The sequence below is a fragment of the Phalaenopsis equestris genome, unplaced genomic scaffold, assembly GCF_001263595.1.
Source record: "Phalaenopsis equestris unplaced genomic scaffold, ASM126359v1 Scaffold000203, whole genome shotgun sequence".
Taxonomy (NCBI): Eukaryota; Viridiplantae; Streptophyta; class Magnoliopsida; order Asparagales; family Orchidaceae; genus Phalaenopsis; species Phalaenopsis equestris.
In genome coordinates, this window is record NW_018164645.1 from 324,835 (window position 1) to 344,952 (window position 20,118).

The 20,118-nt window shown below is 35.0% G+C and overlaps 1 protein-coding gene across 10 annotated transcripts; it reads right to left on the reverse strand.

Annotated features, from left to right (window-relative positions):
- Nucleotides 1-5,434: 5,434 nt before the first annotated feature.
- On the reverse strand, nucleotides 5,435-16,152 carry LOC110022940 (vacuolar protein sorting-associated protein 55 homolog). 10 transcript variants are annotated; one of them, XM_020722114.1, is made up of 7 exons: nucleotides 16,022-16,152; nucleotides 14,485-14,799; nucleotides 8,419-8,693; nucleotides 7,115-7,264; nucleotides 6,816-6,855; nucleotides 6,641-6,725; nucleotides 5,435-5,759 (listed from the first exon to the last, which is right to left on the reverse strand). In XM_020722114.1, the coding sequence occupies exons 4-7, from the start codon at nucleotides 7,211-7,213 to the stop codon at nucleotides 5,567-5,569; spliced, it is 417 nt and encodes a 138-aa protein (XP_020577773.1). In that variant the 5' UTR covers nucleotides 7,214-7,264; nucleotides 8,419-8,693; nucleotides 14,485-14,799; nucleotides 16,022-16,152; the 3' UTR covers nucleotides 5,435-5,566. The 10 variants fall into 10 exon arrangements, with proteins under 10 accessions (XP_020577773.1, XP_020577770.1, XP_020577775.1 ...); XM_020722111.1 differs by having other exon boundaries at nucleotides 15,960-16,152; XM_020722116.1 differs by lacking the exon at nucleotides 14,485-14,799 and having other exon boundaries at nucleotides 8,419-8,635.
- Between the last annotated feature and the right edge of the window lie 3,966 nt (nucleotides 16,153-20,118).

Sequence of the window (20,118 nt, forward strand, 5' to 3'; positions counted from 1 at the left end):
ACTAATTTGGTGTTTCTGTTTCATATATTCTTAAGTTACGTGTAAAAGAAGGTTACATGAGTTATAATATAGATATAATCTTCAATACCTTCCATGTAACCTGCATGCTTATTTATAAGGAGAAAATATTGCCAATGAGATTGGATTCTGTGTGGCCGGGTAGTATTTGTGGTAGTATTGTCATCATATTTTAATTTAATAAATTATATATCACTCAAATATCATCAGATATTATAGTCTTCAATAGTATTTATGATGATATTGTGTGCAATATAATCAATCTGCACATATGGTATTTTGACGTAATAGTTTCTCGTTTATAGGGAATGTCTCTGCCTTCAGAGTATTTAAGTTGGGATTTCTGCATAAAATACATTGAGCTATAGCGTATAACATGTACAAGAAAATATATGATATAGTACGATTCACATCTTCATTTACATGCCCATCTTATATTTTCTTTACACGTATAATAAATACAATGTAAATTTTTGTGGTGCCCGGATATAGAATTACATCCGGATTTTAAAGTTAATATATTTTATTTTTCCTTTGAAGCCATTAAGTGATGTTATTTTTATATGTGATATAAAACTTTTATATGTGCTTTTTTGTTTTGTCGAAATAACGGACGGTTCGTCTTTTAATCTTTTGTCGGAACGCCAAATGGGCTCAAGTTTCTTATGCAAGGTTTAGGGCTAGCATTGCCTTTTCAATGTTAGTATGCTGACACTCGACCGATTCGTCTTCAACGAACAAGGAGGTTGGAACGACCATTGGCTGTGATGATCATATTCAACCAGTAGTGCAACCTCTATTCCATGGGTCAGCGTGAACGGAGTTCGTCCGGTCAGCAAAGATGGTGTCGTTCAAATCTCCCGAAGCACCGAGGGCAATAGGTCCGCCCAATTTCCCCTAGCTCCTTCAACCTTCTTCCTCAGCAGGTTCAAGATAAGTTTGTTAGCTGCCTCGGGCTGCTCGTTCGTCGTAGGGTGATAGACCGAAGTGAACTTCAAATCAATCCCTTGGTTGACATAGAAATTCTTCCCTCGGTCCGAGAATCTTGTTTCATTGTCGGGGATAATCATTTTTAGAAACCCCTAGTACGATTCACATGTTCATTTACATGCCCATCTTATATTTTCTTTACACGTATAATAAATACAATGTAAATTTTTGTGGTGCCCGGATATAGAATTACATCCGGATTTTAAAGTTAATATATTTTATTTTTCCTTTGAAGCCATTAAGTGATGTTATTTTTATATGTGATATAAAACTTTTATATGTGCTTTTTTGTTTTGTCGAAATAACGGACGGTTCGTCTTTTAATCTTTTGTCGGAACGCCAAATGGGCTCAAGTTTCTTATGCAAGGTTTAGGGCTAGCATTGCCTTTTCAATGTTAGTATGCTGACACTCGACCGATTCGTCTTCAACGAACAAGGAGGTTGGAACGACCATTGGCTGTGATGATCATATTCAACCAGTAGTGCAACCTCTATTCCATGGGTCAGCGTGAACGGAGTTCGTCCGGTCAGCAAAGATGGTGTCGTTCAAATCTCCCGAAGCACCGAGGGCAATAGGTCCGCCCAATTTCCCCTAGCTCCTTCAACCTTCTTCCTCAGCAGGTTCAAGATAAGTTTGTTAGCTGCCTCGGGCTGCTCGTTCGTCGTAGGGTGATAGACCGAAGTGAACTTCAAATCAATCCCTTGGTCTATGAATTGGGTTATATTATATATGATGATGATGAGTGGCATAACTTATCTGAAGACCACATCGGGTCATATGACGTTATGGAAAGCCACCACATTGATTTAAGTGAGTGGTTTTGCTTCGATCCATTTTGAAAAATAGTCGACCGCTACCACAAGGAACTTACTTTGGCTTTTTTACGAAAGAAACGACCCTAGAATATGTAGTCCCCACAAGGCGAATGACGAAGGACTAACTATTTGTTGTAGCTACGAAGCAAGCTGATAAATAAAAGGGTGTATTTTTGACATTATTGACATCTTTCAGGAGCGATGGCCATAAATACCATCGATGTTGCATGCAGTAGGTTAGGGTTTTCCCTCTGGAGCGACTATCGTATGCTCCATAATGCACCTCTCACTCAAAATATGCCAAGTTCAAATCCTTTTTTTTTAATTACATGAAATCTGATTTTTTTTTTTTTTTGAATTCATTTTTCAGTAAAAACATGTAGTTAGTTCATCATTTTAGACAATAGATTCAATCTTATTGTGTTCTTGATAAATTTTGAGATATTTACATACATTCACTAAATTCCAATGTAGTTATAACAATTTAAGACAAATGGTTTAAATTTTAATAGAAAGGTGTTATTGAAATATAACACAAGTAAAAAAAATGTCTGATTGTAATAAAATAATTTAAGGGTTTTGTAATGTAATTCTTTTAATAAATGTGACGATATTACATTCAATTTTAACCGTAGGCAACGCCCTCACATATCTGTTGACAAAAGCCACGTGTTATGTGATGTAGCAACATAAGCACATATATACGTCTGATATGTAGATACAGGAAGAAAGTGGTATGTGCACATATATACAACGTCTGATATGTAGATACAGGAAGAAAGTGGTATGTGCATTTGATTTATTTGGCATTTACATACATACTGCACAATTCTTATATATTTACCATCACTATGTTTTTAAAAGTGAAATATATTTTTTAATGCATGGGTTAATGAAACCAACATGTTCAGAGTGTAAATATCAAACTTTGGGCATTAGATACATACACATATAAGAATTATGGGGTATTTGTGTAAATTTCCCTAGATTTATTTTGAACTAAACCGAACAGCACCCTGCCCGCTTCAAGTTCCCTCGCAGACATCTCTTAAAAAAATAAGCCGCTGTATTCAACGAGAGCAAGGAGACAGAAAACCAAGTCAAAAGGAAAAGCCTCACTAGACAAACTCGAATCAACACCGGCTAAGGCCAACGGAGGACATGGTTCTAGTTTCATTGGCAAGACGAGAGGAAGAGTTTCCACCGAATTGTTCAAATCCAAGGACACTTTTTGGAAAAAAAAATATTACGTCCGGACGTTGAGATACTTCCGGAGTCCAATGAATCACCTTCACGCGGAACTGACAGGAAAAAAAAAAACTTTTTTTCCTTAAACCGGCCCGATAACACAGAGGAATATTTCTCCCGTATTATTTCATTTATTCAGGTGTTGTTGTGATAGTATTGATGTGTTATTGTGTTATTACAACACCGAGAATAATCATACATGAATACTACCACAATAATACCTAATAATGTGAAATAACAAGGGAAATATTTCCTTGTGCTAAAACGAAATTTTTTTATTTTTCTGTCACCTCTACGTAGTGTGATTTTATTGGACTCATGATGTATCTTTATGTTCGTAGTCCATGTCCGGAGTCCGGACATAATATTTGTTCCACTTTTTGTGAGCACTTACACGAGGCAAGTGGACCCCACTGTAATACATTGCGATTTTATAGAGGAATGGAACCACTTGCCACAAGTTCAAGTGCCTCTTTGAGGCTTTTTCAGAATCTCTCTTCTGAAGACAACCAAGTTTCTGCTTCCAATTGCAGATTTGTCTATTGTTCTCTACGACGAAGGATAACTGACACCAAACCGAGCAAAAATTGTATCTTACTTACAATGGAAAAAAGCTTTTGATCCCTCTTCGAAAGGAAAGATCCCGGCGAAGTAGACGCACAGGGCTCCAACTTCCGTTTTGGCACAGCAATATATATATAACCCCAAAGGGAATACAGTTATTTAAGTTCGAGTAAATTTCATCATTAATGTTCTTTATATCCCCAAACCAAACTTTAGAACTTATCTCATGAAACAGTACTAGATCTTAACAACCGAAGACCCGGATACAGAGCAAGTCCGAGAGATAGGATAGGTGAAGTCAGAATAAAACCTTTTTTTGAGGGAAAGTCAGAGGTACTCGTCGAAAAATCCAGATTCTATAAATCATAAATGTAATACCAGGGACTACTCCTTAAAAAGAGAACCACGATATGCCCCTCCAGGTGTGTCAGTCCTGGAGAATTGTTGATGCATAAAAAAATTCAATTCTTCGCAAGACATACCGATGAGCTGTCTAGGAAAACGAAACTCATTCTGGAGATTAGTCTCATCCTCATCTCCATGGTCTTAATAACAGAGCAATCTTCATTCTCTCATTCTTCTTGTGAAAGCTCAATCGAAGAAATGGGAAAATTGTGAAACTAAATATATAAACAAGTATCCGTATACAGGAATTTTAGAAAAACATATTCTATCTCTCCAAATTGGCCCCCTACTGAAGTGGTCCAATTGAGTCCGCCTGCTGAAGAGGTTGAATCAATCGCTTTCGTCAAAATGGTTGAATTGATCTCACATGTTGAAACGATGGATCCTCTCATGCCTCATATTTCTCAACAATGCAGCTTAAATCTATCCCAGCTAAGACGACCATACGAGGAGACCGCCCTGGACATCCTGTGCACCCGTCCTCTCATAAATATGTCGTTCGATACTAGGGTTTTGGTCACATCACTCAGATACCGTGGATACTCATCGTACCGGCCATTTCTGACATTATCCGACTATATGTCAGGACTACGACATCAATTTCCTATCAAGATAAAAGGAAAAGGATAATAATACAATATGAGGTGTACTATTGAGATTAGTATATGATCTTCTTCTCTGACATGTATAAAATGGGGAGAAATAAGGAGCCAATGACCTTTTTTCCCCACATTTGGATCTAGATTTCCTTCCTCATTCGGATTCTAATCCTGATCTTTATTCTCTGGATCATTCTCTTCTCGCTCTCTCTCTCTCTCTCTCTCTCTCTCTTGGGGTACTCATGGCTTGACGCATGGTCTTTTACCTAGTTGTGCGTACTCACAAATATTAGGGGACATTGGGTCCTATAAAGAAATCAATAATGTTATAAATGTAAAAAAGCAAAATTTAAGTATTAGATACGCAATGCATAGGAATTGGGTGGCATGTACGTAAATGGGCCTTATATTTTTTCAAAATAGTTGTAGCAACCTCAAACAAAACCCGTATGGTTGATGGAAAAATGAAGGGAAAATGAAATCATTAAAACAATATACAAATCATCCATGTTTTATAAACAGCACAGAGCTATCAAACCAGAATGATAAAAAATATGACTGCGCAATACAATCCACAAAAACAAAGAAAATTTTACACGCATACCATATAATTCTCATCTATTTACATGTCGAGCATAAAAAAAATGATATTTTTTACGCTTATAACATTCTAGTCTCACCATCACATCAAAATTTATGCATGAAAACATATACTTAACTTTATATTCTTAAAGTGATGTTAAAGATTTGAGTGTTATAGATGTTACATATGTAAATAAATAAGATTTCTAAGACATATGTAAATCTCCCTATAAAAAGCCCCAGAGTAGATGTTAAAGGAAATAAAGCAAAGTGCCAGCTGCTCTGTACCGATAAATTATTAAAAAAAATAGCGAACTTACACAACAGTCATGACCATGAAATTCTCAGAACATACTGTAATCATCCTCTCGGTTTATTACCAAGAACAAAAGAATGGCTAAACCAAAGATCAGAAAGGAAGAGAGCTCCATTAACAGAGCTCCCAAGCAGATGATGCCTGCATGCTTTAATATGGAAGGAATGGCGATGCTTCCAACAATAGACGCGCCAGTGAGAAACTTAGTAAAATCAACCCAGCTGCGCACAATGTTTAAATAGTTTTGGCTTTATGTTAGAATAAGGAAAGCAATAGAAAACTATGCGCTGATATATAAGCAAGAAAAGAGAAAAAAACAACGAAGTTATATTAAGAATTATAGGATAAATAAGTTGGTAAATGTGCAAATTTAGATTATAATAATAGCTCAAAAGATGATGAACAAATATGTTTTTAAAATAAAAACAAAAACAAAGAGATCCCAAACAAGCCCTTAATGTTTGGTCATAGAAAAATAAAATAGAGTAAATTTAAATGAGTAAAGTGTCAAAATAATTAACATTCCATGGACCATTTTAGTACTAGAGTTTATAAAAATGCTAAGTTAGTCCCATGCACTTTTAATATGGGATGAGAAATAGTCTTCACAGAGGACTTTTTCAGCCACTATTAAAAAGGTCCCGGATTAAGTTATCATTTTTATAAACTTTAGAACTAAAATTACCCCCATGCAAATGGTCAGGGGACTATTTCGACATTTTGTGCATTTGAAATTCTCTCTCTACTTTAATTTTAATGTATTTGACATTTGTTTAATTTTTTTATAATTATAATACACCATTTATGTAAAATTTTGGCTATAGCCGCTTGCAGCCCGCCGTCCGCCGTCGCCAATCAATGTATTAATTCAAATAACTACATTTACTTTTAATTCACAATATTTATTTTTCGCTGCATTCTTTTTACTCCACATTCCTTTCTCAGCAAAACAAAAAAAACAACTAAGTGATACATGAATTAGACAAATAGAATATAAAGGCCGAGGAGTTATGTGAATCAGGAGAGAATACAAACGAGTTTCTATACATATTAAAAGCAGATCATTCATGCCATTCATTTAATACTTGAAAAGTCAACTGACCTGTCTGACTCGCCAGACATTAGCGAGGAGCTATCAGAACCCGCAAAAAATAGGAGAGGCATTGGGAGAATTACGTACATTACAGCTGCAGTAGAATAAACAGAAGATTAATATTCCTAATCATCAATAATATCCCCAATAATTATCAAACGATAATCCCTGTAACAACAGTTACCTGTTAGCATGGGCCACCAGTTGTTGTATACAGCACAAGCCTGCAATATCATAATGGAAATAAAAGGGACTAAAACAGGAAAAGACAAATTTTTAGTGAGTATAGTATCAAAATAATCTTTTGAATATTTATATTGTGTCATTTTAGTTCCATAGGTCATAAAAGTGTCAATTAGTCCCTAAACTATTTTAATATGGGCTAAAATAGTCTCCTCGGGGACTATTTTGATAATTTTCTCAATTTTTAGCTTCAGAAAGTAGGAAAGGCTTGCATAAATATTTACAGAGGAGATTACTAACCAAAACCTGCAACACAATTCCAGATGCTACCATAATTGCTAAAAGAGCAAGCTTTCCAGTTTGTAAGCAGGCAATCAAACGACGAGATAAGCCTGCCATGATTCGCTCGGCAGAAGTTTATTAACAGACTCTTTGATATAAAGCTCTAATCTGCAGCAGCAGAGAAAAACATCAGTTTTTCTTCAGTGTGAACATGAAGGAAGATGCATAGAAGTGAAAACTTCAAAATAACTACATATTACAGGCTAAAAGAAAACAGAACATGATGTGATGAAAGGATTATGAATATTTAAATTTGAACGTTTGACATTCTATCAAAAACTGAATATTTCATATAAAGTTGTGGTAAGGCTAATGAAATAACTTTATAAATTAAAGAAGAATACAGTGAATCAGATATCCAGGGTTATGTTTAGCACTATCTATGCAGTCATTTTCTCCATAATGAGTTGACAGGAATATTAATGATAATTCAATATCAATAGCCTCTTGACCACATTTTTAGCGAGGTCTAGTTTTCTTATTAGGGTTTAAGGTCTAGCCTTAGAATTCTCTCTTTGACTATCTCAGAGTCTTAGTAATGAGACCCACATCATATTAGAAGTCCAAACCACTTCCTTACTCTTTTGGAGTTCCGCATGTGTGATTCTTGACCTCTACCTCTAGCACTTAGGAGGTGACCTCTAGCACTTAGGAGGTTGAAACCAGTATCATTTTATTAGGGTTTAGGGTATAGCCTTAGAATTCTCTCTTTGACTATCTCAGAGCCTTAGTAATAAGACCCACATCATTTTAGAAGTCCAAACCACTTCTTTACTCTTTTGGAGTTCCGCATGTGTGGTTCTTGACCTCTAGCACTTAGGAGGTTGAAACCAGCATGAAGGAACTCAAAAGGAGTCCCTATAGAACCATTAAGCCCTAGGATTGTCTTATGCACAATTTAGACCTTTGCGCAGACAAATTTCTCAATTCGGATAGTCAACTCGTTTAATTATCACAATTTACATCACCTACGCCTTTATAGGTTTGATAGTTAATCGAAACAAAAATTAATTTTCAAAACAAACGATAGCAAACCCTTCAATTTTAGAAAAATTGAATTCGACACATTTTTGACTTGATCATCGACGAGATTGTCCGAACGACCCCAGATGATGAAATGGACTGCGTCGACGCGTCTGGCGCGTCAAATTCACCTAGAAAGGAATCCCATTTTGAGATGGTTCCGTGCAGGGGCGAATAGTGCGCGAATCGTAAAATTTTAAATATTGAACATTAAAAAAAAAAATACCTAATTAACTCACACATACTCCAAGCCAACTCCCCCATTTCGAAAACCGAGCCTTCCCCTCCTTCAGCCGAGCCTGACTCCTCTTCCACCCCTTCGATCGCTCGCGAGCCCTAACCGGCCGATCCCGCCAGTCTCGCGAAGCTTTCCCCAGGTCCCCCCTTGCCGCCAATTGTCCTGACCGCCACTTCTCCTCTACCTAAAAGCTTCGCCTCTGTCGCCACATGATAAGCCTGCCATGATTCGTTCGGCAGAAGTTTATTAACAGACTCTTTGATGTAAAGCTCTAATCTGCAGCAGCAGAGAAAAACAGCAGTTTTTCTTCAGTGTGACCATGAAGGAAGATGAACAGAAGTGAAAAAGTTTAAACTGACTACACATTACAGGCAAAAAGAAAACAGAACACGATTTGGTGAAAGGAATATGAAAATTTAAATTTGAACGTTTGACATTCTATAAAAGACTGAATATTTCATAAAAAGTTGTGGTAAGGCTAATGAAATAACTATATAAATTATAGAAGAATACAGTGAATAAGATATCCACTGTTATGTTTAGCACTATCTATGCAGCCATTTTCTCCATAATAGGTTCAAAGGAGTATTACCGATAATTCAATATGAATAGCCTTAGCAAATAATTTTTAGGGGCATTTACATGCATACCACTTAATTCCTATGTAAATACATATCTAACACTAAAATTTTACTTTTTAGATCTATACCAACCAAATCTTTCATGTCACGTCAAAAAGTACCAACATTTGAACTTTTAAAAAGTGAAATACACATTTTCAAGCATGAGTAAACTGGTTTTTATGTAAAATTTAAAATTTAGGCGTTATATATGTAAACACATAAGACTGGATGGTATGTATCTAAATCGTCCCTAATTTTTTACTTCAAAAGAGGAATATGAAGCCCCTTAAGCATATGAGATGGCAGCTACCAACTCCTAGAAGTTACGTCTCCTATTACTCATCATTTAAGCAACACGAGCGAAAAAATATATCAAAATTTTAACAACTTGGAAGCACTTCTTCAAAACATCAACAAGAGAAAAGGAAAGAAGATGACGAAATACCAAGCACCAGAAAAGGGCAAGATAAAATAATATGAAAATGTACAACAACAAGCCTTTATCCCAGTTCGTGGGGTCGGCTACATGAATCCTTTTTCTCCATTGCGTCCTATTGAGTGCCATATTGTCATTTAATTCTAATAAATTAAGTTCATTTTTTATACAATATGCCCAAGTCTTTCTAGGTCTAACTTTGCCTTTCTTAATATAAATCAAACCTAAAACATCTACTCTCCTATCTGGATCATCAGATGGTCGATATTTAATGTGACCAAACCAACTAAGACGACTCTCTCTAGTGTTGTTCGCCACTGGAGCTACACCAACCCTTTCATCTCGCAATTTGTTTCTAAGTGTAAAGCCACTCATCCACCTAAGCATTCTCATTTCGGCAACACTTAACTTAGTTTTATGCTTCTCTTTTAAAGGCCAACATTTTATGTCATAGAGCATTGCAGGTCTCACCATCTTATAAAATTTTCCTTTCAGTCTAAGTGTTACTTTTCTATCACACAATGTGCCCAAAGCAGTCCTCCACTTCAACCAACCAGCTTGAATTCTACTAATAACATCCCAATCTATATCACCATCATTTTGAACAATAGACCCAAGATATTTAAAACATTCACACCTTTTAATAATTTGATCACCCATAGTTACAACTATGTCACTAGAGCTACTACTACTAAAATTATATTCTTGTATTCAGTTTTAGTTCTACTCAAATGAAGGTCTTTAGACTCCAAAGTGGACCTCCATAATTCAAATTTCTCCTGAGCTCTTTCTCTAGTCTTATCTATAAGAATGATATCATCAGCGAAAAACATACACTAAGGTACAACCTCCTATAAATGTCCACTAAAAGCATCCATAACTAGAGCAAAAATGTATTGGTTTAAAGCCGGTCCCTATTGTAATCCAACTGAAATAGGAAAATATTTGGCCAATCCTTCTGTTCGAACACACTGTTCGAACACAAGTAACCAAGTAACTACTCTAGTATACATATCTTTAATGACTTGAATATATGTCATATCAGCACATTTCTTCTCTAGCACTCTCCAAAAGATATCTCTTGCAACCTTATCATAAGTTTTTTTATAAATCAATAAAAATCAAATGCAGACTATGCACTTCTCCATTAAACCTCTCAATAAATTTATAGCTTCCATAGCAGACATGTCTGACATAAATCCAAATTCATTATGAGAAATCTTTGTAATACAACCTACCCTCAATTACCATCTCCCATAATTTTAAAGTATGACATATCAACTTAATTCTTCTATAATTTGCAGACACTTGTACATCACATTTATTCTTAAAACTAAGAACCAAAATACCCTTCCTTCACTCAACAGGCATCTTTTTAATTTTTAAAATAATATTAAAGAGTTTAGTAAGCCAATAAACTCTCAAATCTTCTAAATATTTACATACTTCAATTGGGATATCATCAAGTCCTACAGACTTTCCACGCTCGATTATTTTTAAAGCCTCTTTAACTTCTTTTTTACTTGTATAACGATAAAAATGAAACATCTTATTATTATTAACGATATTAGGATTACTAAGGTCAATAGTATTTTTAGAAACTTCATTGAAAAGTTTATCAAAATAACTCACCTAACTATCTTGAATATATAGTTTTAAGAAAAATACTTTTTGATTTTTTATCTACACTTTACTTGAGTTAAATCTTTACTTTTCTTTTCTCTTTGTTTAGCTAGTTTATATATATAATTTTCACTCCCTTTAGTATCTAATATATTATAAAGAACACTAAAAATAGAATTTTTAACATCACAAATTGTTCCCTTAGACTCCTTACGAGTCATTTTATATTTTTCCAGTTCTTTAAGTTTTTATATTTAAACCAATTTTTACAATATAGCTTAAACTTTTTTTTTTACATTATTATTCCACCATAAATTATTTTTATTTATAGAAATTTTTCCTTTTGATTCCCCAAGTGCAACATTTGCAACTTGTTTAATAGTGTTTGTTGTTTTATCCCATATAGAGTTTCTTCCTCATAAACATCCTAAATCTTGAAATCTTGAAGTTTACTCATAAAAATAATATTATTTGTGTCTTTTAGATGCCCCCATCTAATTCTATGACAATGATTTCTAGTATTTTTTTATTTTACAACGTTTCATCTTAAAATCCAAAACTAATAATCGATGTTAAATACTTAAATTCTCACTTGGAATGTCCTTACAATCTTTACATTCTCGACGATATCCTCTTCTCATAAAAAAATAATCAATTTGTGTTTTATTAGACCCATCTTATAAGTAATAGTATGCACATCTCTTCTATTCAATAAAGTATTAGCAAATAAAAAAATCATATAATAAAGCAAAATCTAATATGACTTCTTTCTTCATTAATCACTCCAAAATCATAGTCACCATGAATATTTCTAAAATCTTCTACTACTCTACCGACATGTCCATTTAAATCTTCTCTGATAAAAATTTTTTCTTCAAGAGGTATCATTTGTATTTATTTTTCTAGGTCATTCCAAATTTTTCTTTAAAACACATAATGAGGCCTACTTGAGAAGCATACGCACTTATAATATTAAAAATCTTAGTATCAACAACAATCTTAAGGTCTATAATTCTATCCTTAATTATATTAATTTTTTACAACATCATCTTTCAAACTCTTATCTACAATTACACATACACTATTTCTAATGCGACTCTTATCATAATATCAAAGTTTAAAACCAAAATTATCAATTTCCTTAGCCTTTTCTCCAACACATTTAGTTTCTTGAATACATAAGATATTTATTTTTCTATGAATCATAATATCAACTAATTTCATTAATTTACATGTGAGAGAACACATATTCCAAGACTCTATCCTAATATTAGTTTCATGGACTAACTTTTTTACCCACATCCATCCGTAACGTGAGAACTCTTACTTATCAGACACTATACTCAGGCTTCGTATAGCGGCCCTTCCACACTTTTCACTGCATTCAGATCATACAATGTGTTGTTTCTAGGGCAAACTCTAGCATTTACACAATGATCAAAAGAATTCATGCAATGATTTTTCGACAAATTTTATGCTAATTGTCTTGCTATTTTCTAGAATATGAGGTTAGAACCAGATTTTTCGACAAATTTTATGATGTTTCTTCTCTAGAACCTTCCATTTTATGGTTTGCTTGTCAGTTTCTAAAAGATGACGAAGCATGACACTCTCTCTCAGTTAAGCTCCCAATGGCCTCATTGCGGCTTCCCCTTGACACTCGGACCAGCTTCCTTTGTTTGCTCACAGACTTGACAAACTTACAGACTTGACAACTTGACAAACTTGGGTTTTTCCTTGGTAGTATGGGGGAGGAGTGTTATGTAGTGAGATTTCATGGTTGACAACTTAAGCCTTGGCTCCAGCCTAATAAGATGGTTTTTCTCCCTCTTTGGTGGTAGTTCTTCAAGAACATCCACCACTTCCCTTGGCATTTCAACTTGGCGCTTCACTTCTTCATCGAAATCCTGAAGAACAGCCAAGTAACTCCACTTGTCTTTTGAAATGTCCTCTTTGAATTGGATGGCTGATAGCATTTTGACTTCCTACGTGATAGCCCTTGTTATCGGTACTAAGCAAACTTGATTCCCATCCATGATGCACATGCTATTGGCGAAAGGCATTGGGAATGCTCCTGCTTGATCTAAGAAGTTCGTCACTATAACAACTTTAAAATCATCCATCGAAATGACAGAGAAGTCTAAGGTACCTAACCGCGCTCCAATACCAGTCTTTACTCCCCTGACTATTCCATGGAATGACATTACTGCTGAATTGACCATCTTGATAGAGCCTCCTCATTCAGTCATCTGCAAAGTCAATTTCTTTGCTTCATCGACAGAGATGAAGTTATGGGTAGCACCGTATCCACCATTGTTCTAGTCGTCTTCTCGCCTACTACCATCTCCATAAAGAGTACCACTTTGTTTGGGGTTTTGTTGGAGCTTGCATCCCATTCAGCAGTTGTATAGACCTCACCTGCACTGTCATATCACCACTTTCTTCCTTCTAATGACTTGCAAGGAGAGAGTTTAGAGACTTCTTTGGAGGACAATATGTTGCCCAATGTGGCCTATCACAAAAAAAGCACTTGTTGTGTGGTTTTGTTTTGTTATTTTTACGCTTCCAATTATTTTTTGCTTTCAATGAAGTCAATTCACGGCGGGTCTCTTCCTTGAGTTGAACATTTTTTGCCCCACCCCTGACATAGATACTCTTCTTTTCTTTAGGCTTTGTGGACCCTTTTGAGTAATCAATTAGGCTTTCGGCAACATCGATGGCAGTGGCAAGACCTTGCACTTCGCGCCTCCTAAGCTCAATCTTAGCCCACTGTTGGAATTCATCCATGAAGTTGAATCCTTGTCAGACGTGCCGGGAATTTCAAGAACCAAGCTTGTGAACTCCCTAATATATTCCCGAATCGATCCCTCTTGCTGGAGTCATCACAATCAGGCTCTGGCCTCATCCTCTGCATTCTCGGGATAGAATGATCTCTTTAGTTCCCTTTTAAAGTTATCAAAAGTGGATATGGTGCACATACTTTTCTCCATATCTCCTCGCCTTCTTCTCCACCACAGCATAACAATGTCTGAGAGATAAAGAACTGCAAATTGAATTCTTGCATCTTCATCTGTAATCTCAAATGCTCCAAAATATTGCTTAAGTCCCCATAAAAAAATTGTCAATTTCCCTAACATTGTGAGCTCCTCCAAAACTCTTTGGTTTTGGAACTTCAATCCACCTAGCTTCGAAAGTATGGTGGTTGGTGGGTGTCGCTAATGCCCTCTTGCATAACAAAATATCTTCACGCATCTCCTCCAACCTAACACGTACACCGCTCATCTTGTCCTCATGGGCTCTTCGTACCACTTGGAGCTCCCCATAAAATCCTACTGCCTCTTAGCCATTTGATCCCTTAGGAATTCCTCTAGTTGAAACATCATACCACTGATCGTTGAATGGATGACGATTTACTCCTCGAGTCCATCAATCTTTTCGCCAATATCCTCTATTCGCGTCTTCATGCCATTCATCGCCTCCTTCACCCGAGTAAGACGCAAATCAAAGTCACTCCTTGGACCTCTCATGTGGTTTGGATGCAGTTGTATCTCATTGCTTCTGACAACCTCGCCCTTGTTGAGATGCTTCCACATTAGTGGCTTCGGACTCCATTGCGTGTTCTTTGACGCTCTGTCATACCTTCGAACCGAGGCTCTGAGACCAACGCAACCCTCCACTTTTCACATATGGGGCTTGGGACCTGACAATGGCAGTGTTAGATAAATTTAGTATCATCAGATTAGCAATAAAAAGGGAAGGACTTGAGGTTACTTGGATAAAAGAAGTTCAAAATAATTTGTGAATAATACAAATTACAGCAACACTCAACATTAATAGATGAAATTTGACAATTTATAACACCAAACCCAATAAGTTGGAATAAGTACAATGATGATGATGATGATGTTGTGCATCTCTAAAACCACCTAGGACAACTTTCACTTTGATTATCTTCTATATAAGTCAAACCAATATTTCCTTAACACCCTCATTTTTCTCACATTTGGATCCATACAACATTGCCAGCCTATTTTTTATTTGATAAAAACCAGCTTTCAGCCTCCAAAAAATCATCTTATCATAGAAAACACTCGAAGCGCTTCTACGATTTAATCATCCATGATTAATTCACTGTGATATTTATATTATTCAAAATAATAGATTCAAACTACTTAAATATCATCTTAAATGCTAATAATATTAATTGATATTTATTAATATAAAACCCACCAATCAAATCTCATATACTTACTTTTCCCAAGCTAATTCCAAGGCCTCTCTATCTTCTAATAATTTCTTTCATTATCTTAATCATTTACTTTATGGTGAATGGTGCAAAATAGAAATACATTATCTGCAAAAAGAAAAAAAAATTGCACTTTTAACACATTATTTTGCTATCGTTTGGCATCTCCATGAATAATACAAGGAAATATGCACTCAATATAAGCCTTCAATTCTTGAAATTTCTTGGACTACTCACTACTAGACCGGAGCTCCTCAATGCAACCTGATTTGATTTAGCAGAAGCTGTATCAAAAATTTGTTCTGCATCATAAGCATTTCAGCAACATAAAATAATTCCTCTGCATCTACAATAACTGTCTAAAGCAGCGAATGAAGTGTAGAATATCAAAGTAAGTATTGTAAATACTCGATTTTATTATGCATTTTTCACCAAAAAAGAACTAACAGACGGAACATATTTCAAATACAAAATATCCATGAACCACTTATACTGCAAATTAAGCAAACGATGGCATGTCACCAGATCAATCTGCTATAAGTTTTCCTTCCAACGAAAACAAAAATTGTGGATTCGTCAAAAGAATAACAAAAGAAAAGTGATTTTTAGGTTACCGGAGAAGACTAGTGAGTTGAAGAAGCAATCGCTAGTAATTCTCGGTGAGAGATATGCTCACCAGATCACCCTCTCCAGAATCTAGGGTTTCATTTGATCCGCACCGAAGCCTGCTTTCTTCTCCAAAAAAGCAAAAGCTTAATTCGGGAGCCACGTAGGGCTACCGGCGAAAGGGACAGGTAGATGGAGACTTGGAGTTCTGTGTGGCCACTTATCGTGTCGCATTGAAAGTAATTCGGGTTATCGTATAATTATGAGTTCTGTGTCGTGTTCTATTGAAATCTATCTGTATTTTTCAAAGAATTTAATATAATTGCAAGTACATATGAAACATAATTTGACTTTAATGTTAGGATATTAAGAATTTGGGGATTACATTTTAGACAAAATTTTCATTTAATTGTGAATTTAACATCCAAATTATAATATTTATTTATATAATATGTAAATATTTAATATGAAAATGATAGCTTATTATTGAATTTTAATTCTTTTGTGATCACAACCTAATGAATGGAGCGTAAAAAATAAGAGAAAAATATAGGGAGAGATAGAGAGAAAGTAAAGAGTAAATTATATCGATCGCGTTGACATTTTCTCATCTTTTTTGTTTAAATCTTATTAACCCTTGTAATCTCCTTATTTATAAATAAGAGAGTACTATATGATGATATTTATATTTGTGCACATACTTTAATAGGGGTTGTACGGGGTACTCTAGTTATTTAACACATAAGAGTCTATCACTCGGTCATTCTCTAGCTCGATTGGCTAAGCTTGTTTGACATCAGCTCAGTAAGGACAGTCTGGTCGACTAGGCTGAACCTGCATTGTTGTTCGGCTAAGCTTGATTGGTTTTTTTTTCGGCAGGACTAGTTCGGTAAACTAGGCTTTGTCGTCAATTGATCTATTCTAATTGTTGACCCTCAATCCCTGATTAAGAGCTCTTATTGGTATAGCGTCCGTAGATTTTCAAGCAGATGGTGAATCACCATAACCCGATAGGCAGCTCACTTCTCAATAAGGACGACCTAAAAGATGACTATAAGAATTCTCGTTATATTGTTTAATGATTGATGAATGATGAAAAGTTTTGGGGGGTCCATGGGATGATTAGTGATATAGTGGAATTCAATTTTACCACGAATTCGATCTACCTAAATGTTGTCTATTATATTGGGTAGACATACTTGTAGTGGTTGCCCGGATGCTTATTTGCCTCGTTTTAGCTTGAATGGTTTGCACTCAAATCACTCGGTCTGTTATCGCCTTTGGCTCAGATGGCTACAACAGGTCAGATAAATGGGCCTTTTTTACTCCTGTCGATAGACCCTCATTTGTCGTATTTTTCTTCTCCAGACCGTTAAATCTCCTCAAGATCAGTGCTGACACGTATTTGATGCACATTTAAATTATTCTTCTTTAAATGAAACCCACTTTATTATTGCGTGTGTTTGGTTTCAATTATGATATTAAAATTCTTATAACTACCTTAAAATTTGCACAAAATTTTATATTTTATTATTTGATTTGAATAAATATTAATTTTGTTAAATTTAATTGTCATGTACATATAATCTAGTACTTTTTACTATGTTGTCCTCGAATGACAACCTCTATGGGTTGGTATGGACACTTTCCAAATATTTTTTTTTCGAAGTAAATATTTCTTATCATAGTTTATTTGTATTTATCTTTATTAATTTGCAGCTAAAATTAATTTCTCTTTTTTTTTCAATTTATCTTATTATAAGTATTTATTTTCTTCCTGTATGTAAATATTTTTTTTATTTATACATCTATGATTTAAATTTTAAATATTTTAGAAGATGATATTTAGGGTTGTCAAAACGGCTCGTTGTTCGCAGAGAGTTTGTGTTCGGTTTATTAAGAAGATTGTGTTCGATTCGTTCGCTAAGTTAACAAGCCGAACACGAATAATTTTTTTGCGCTCGATATATAAACGAGCTAAACACGAACAAAAATGTGTTCATTCTATTCAGCTTGTTTTGACTCGAAATAATAATAATAACAATAATAATTTGCTACGAGACATGAGGTAGAAAAGCACTTAAATTTTCATCACACATTGAAGATGCGAATGAATGAAATTACACAAACTCCAATCAAGCTGAATGTTTTTCGCAAAACACCTAATATGCATCGTATCATGAAAGCACTCCACGCCTTTAATATCTCTCTCTCACACACAACAACCTCTCAAAACTCAAAACAAATTTAACACTAGGAATTTCTCCCAAGGAATGAGGAAGGGAAACCCTAGGATTTGACAAAGAAAATGTAACTCTTGTTGAAAGAAGCCTTACAAGTTCTATCAAGCTCCCCTAGGCGTTCCAAAGCATCCCCTTATATAGCTCTTTGCCAAAGTTGTCATGGAAAAAACTTGTAAGGCTTCTAATATGCATCATATCGAGTGTTCATTTAAGATATATGTTGATCTTATTTTTGGTTAACAACTTTCCTTCCACTCTTCCTGATCTAGACTTAAGTTTCCTTTCTATAGCCCCAAAGTGACGAGGTTAGGCTTAGATGTGCCTTAGTTGGTTCGCTTAGGCTTGTGATTAGCTTAAATTAAAGTTGCACCCCTAAATTAATGAAATTTTAAGAATATAATTTTTTTTTTTTTGTAGATGGTCAACTTATATGAAATCCAAACTAAAATTTAAATTGTTCTAGTAGTAATTTTAACAATAATTTACTAAAGTCGAACTCAAAATCTAAATATAAGAAATCATACATGCATATACATTCTTATGTGTGATTACAAAATCCATATTTATATACAAAAACATGTGTATATATGCATTTGAACATATATGTATGGGTAAGGTTTATATATAAAAATTAAACAAATCAAAAATTAATTTAAACTAAAACTAAATTAACCTTGATGCGTGCTAGAAAATTTGATGTGGTAGAGTAACAAATTATCGTCTTAGCGTTGTACGAAAGTTCAACACACACACAGATGAAATAGAAAAAAACGGTGATGACTCCATAAGTTTGTACGTGGAAAACCCGTTAGGGAAAAACCACGAGTTTGGCTCAGTTGCAGAAATTCACTATTGATTGATGGTGTACGTGGAAAACCCGTTAGGGAAAAACCACGAGTTTGGCTCAGTTGCAGAAATTCACTATTGATTGATGGTTACAGAAATCTCTTGTCCCACAAACCGGAAATGATAACTATATTTTTTAGATTACAATGTCGACTGACGACGTCTGGTTGGTAGTGATTGATGACGGTATGTGGAGGTTGACGACGGTCGGCGGTGGTCGTCGGCGATCGATGACGGAAGGGTCGACGATGGAGGTCGGGGGTGGTCGACGGCGGTCGGCTGTGGTCGACAATGGAGGTCGGTGGTGGTCGACGCGATTGGTGGTGATGTTGAGCTGTAACTTTTCCTTAAGACCTCAGACTCTCTCTAGACTTCCTTCCCCCTCATGAGAGGGATGAGACTCTATTTATAATGTTCTAGGTGCAATTAATGCAGGAATATGAACCATTTTGATCGGACTATCCGGAGAGCTTCCCTCAATCATACAACGTTTAATGGACATTTGAGTGTCTTAATGATGTCAGAATTGAGTGATCTTAGGCTCGTTGGATTTGTCTTGTCGAGCCGCTCGATTTGAGTATAAACTTGACATATTTCACAGCTGTTTGATTTTCTAAATATTTTCATAAATCTTCTAACTATGATTTAATGACTTGATCTGGCTTGATTTTACTTGGATTAGACTAGTTTTCATATCATTAGGTTCATCTCATTGAACATATCTCATTGAACAAGTCAGTTTGACTATAAATTTGTTGAAATCAGAGCTCTGGATGACTTTTTATCAAGATTTGAATATTATATCAAAATTTGAATGTTTCTTGCTAAAATATCATCTTGAGATTCGTGTCATGCCTCGAGATTCATGTTGGATGATGAAAAATTGTTGGTGGTGTATCAAACCTAAACTCTAACGTTAATCAAACTTAAACATTAAACCAAATTATAATAAAACTAAACTAATCCTAAACCTAACTAAACTAACTCAAAAAATAATATTGATTAAGCTCAAACATTAAACCAATTCAATTAAACTAAACTAATATAAACCTAACTACACCAAAAACTAAAAAAACAA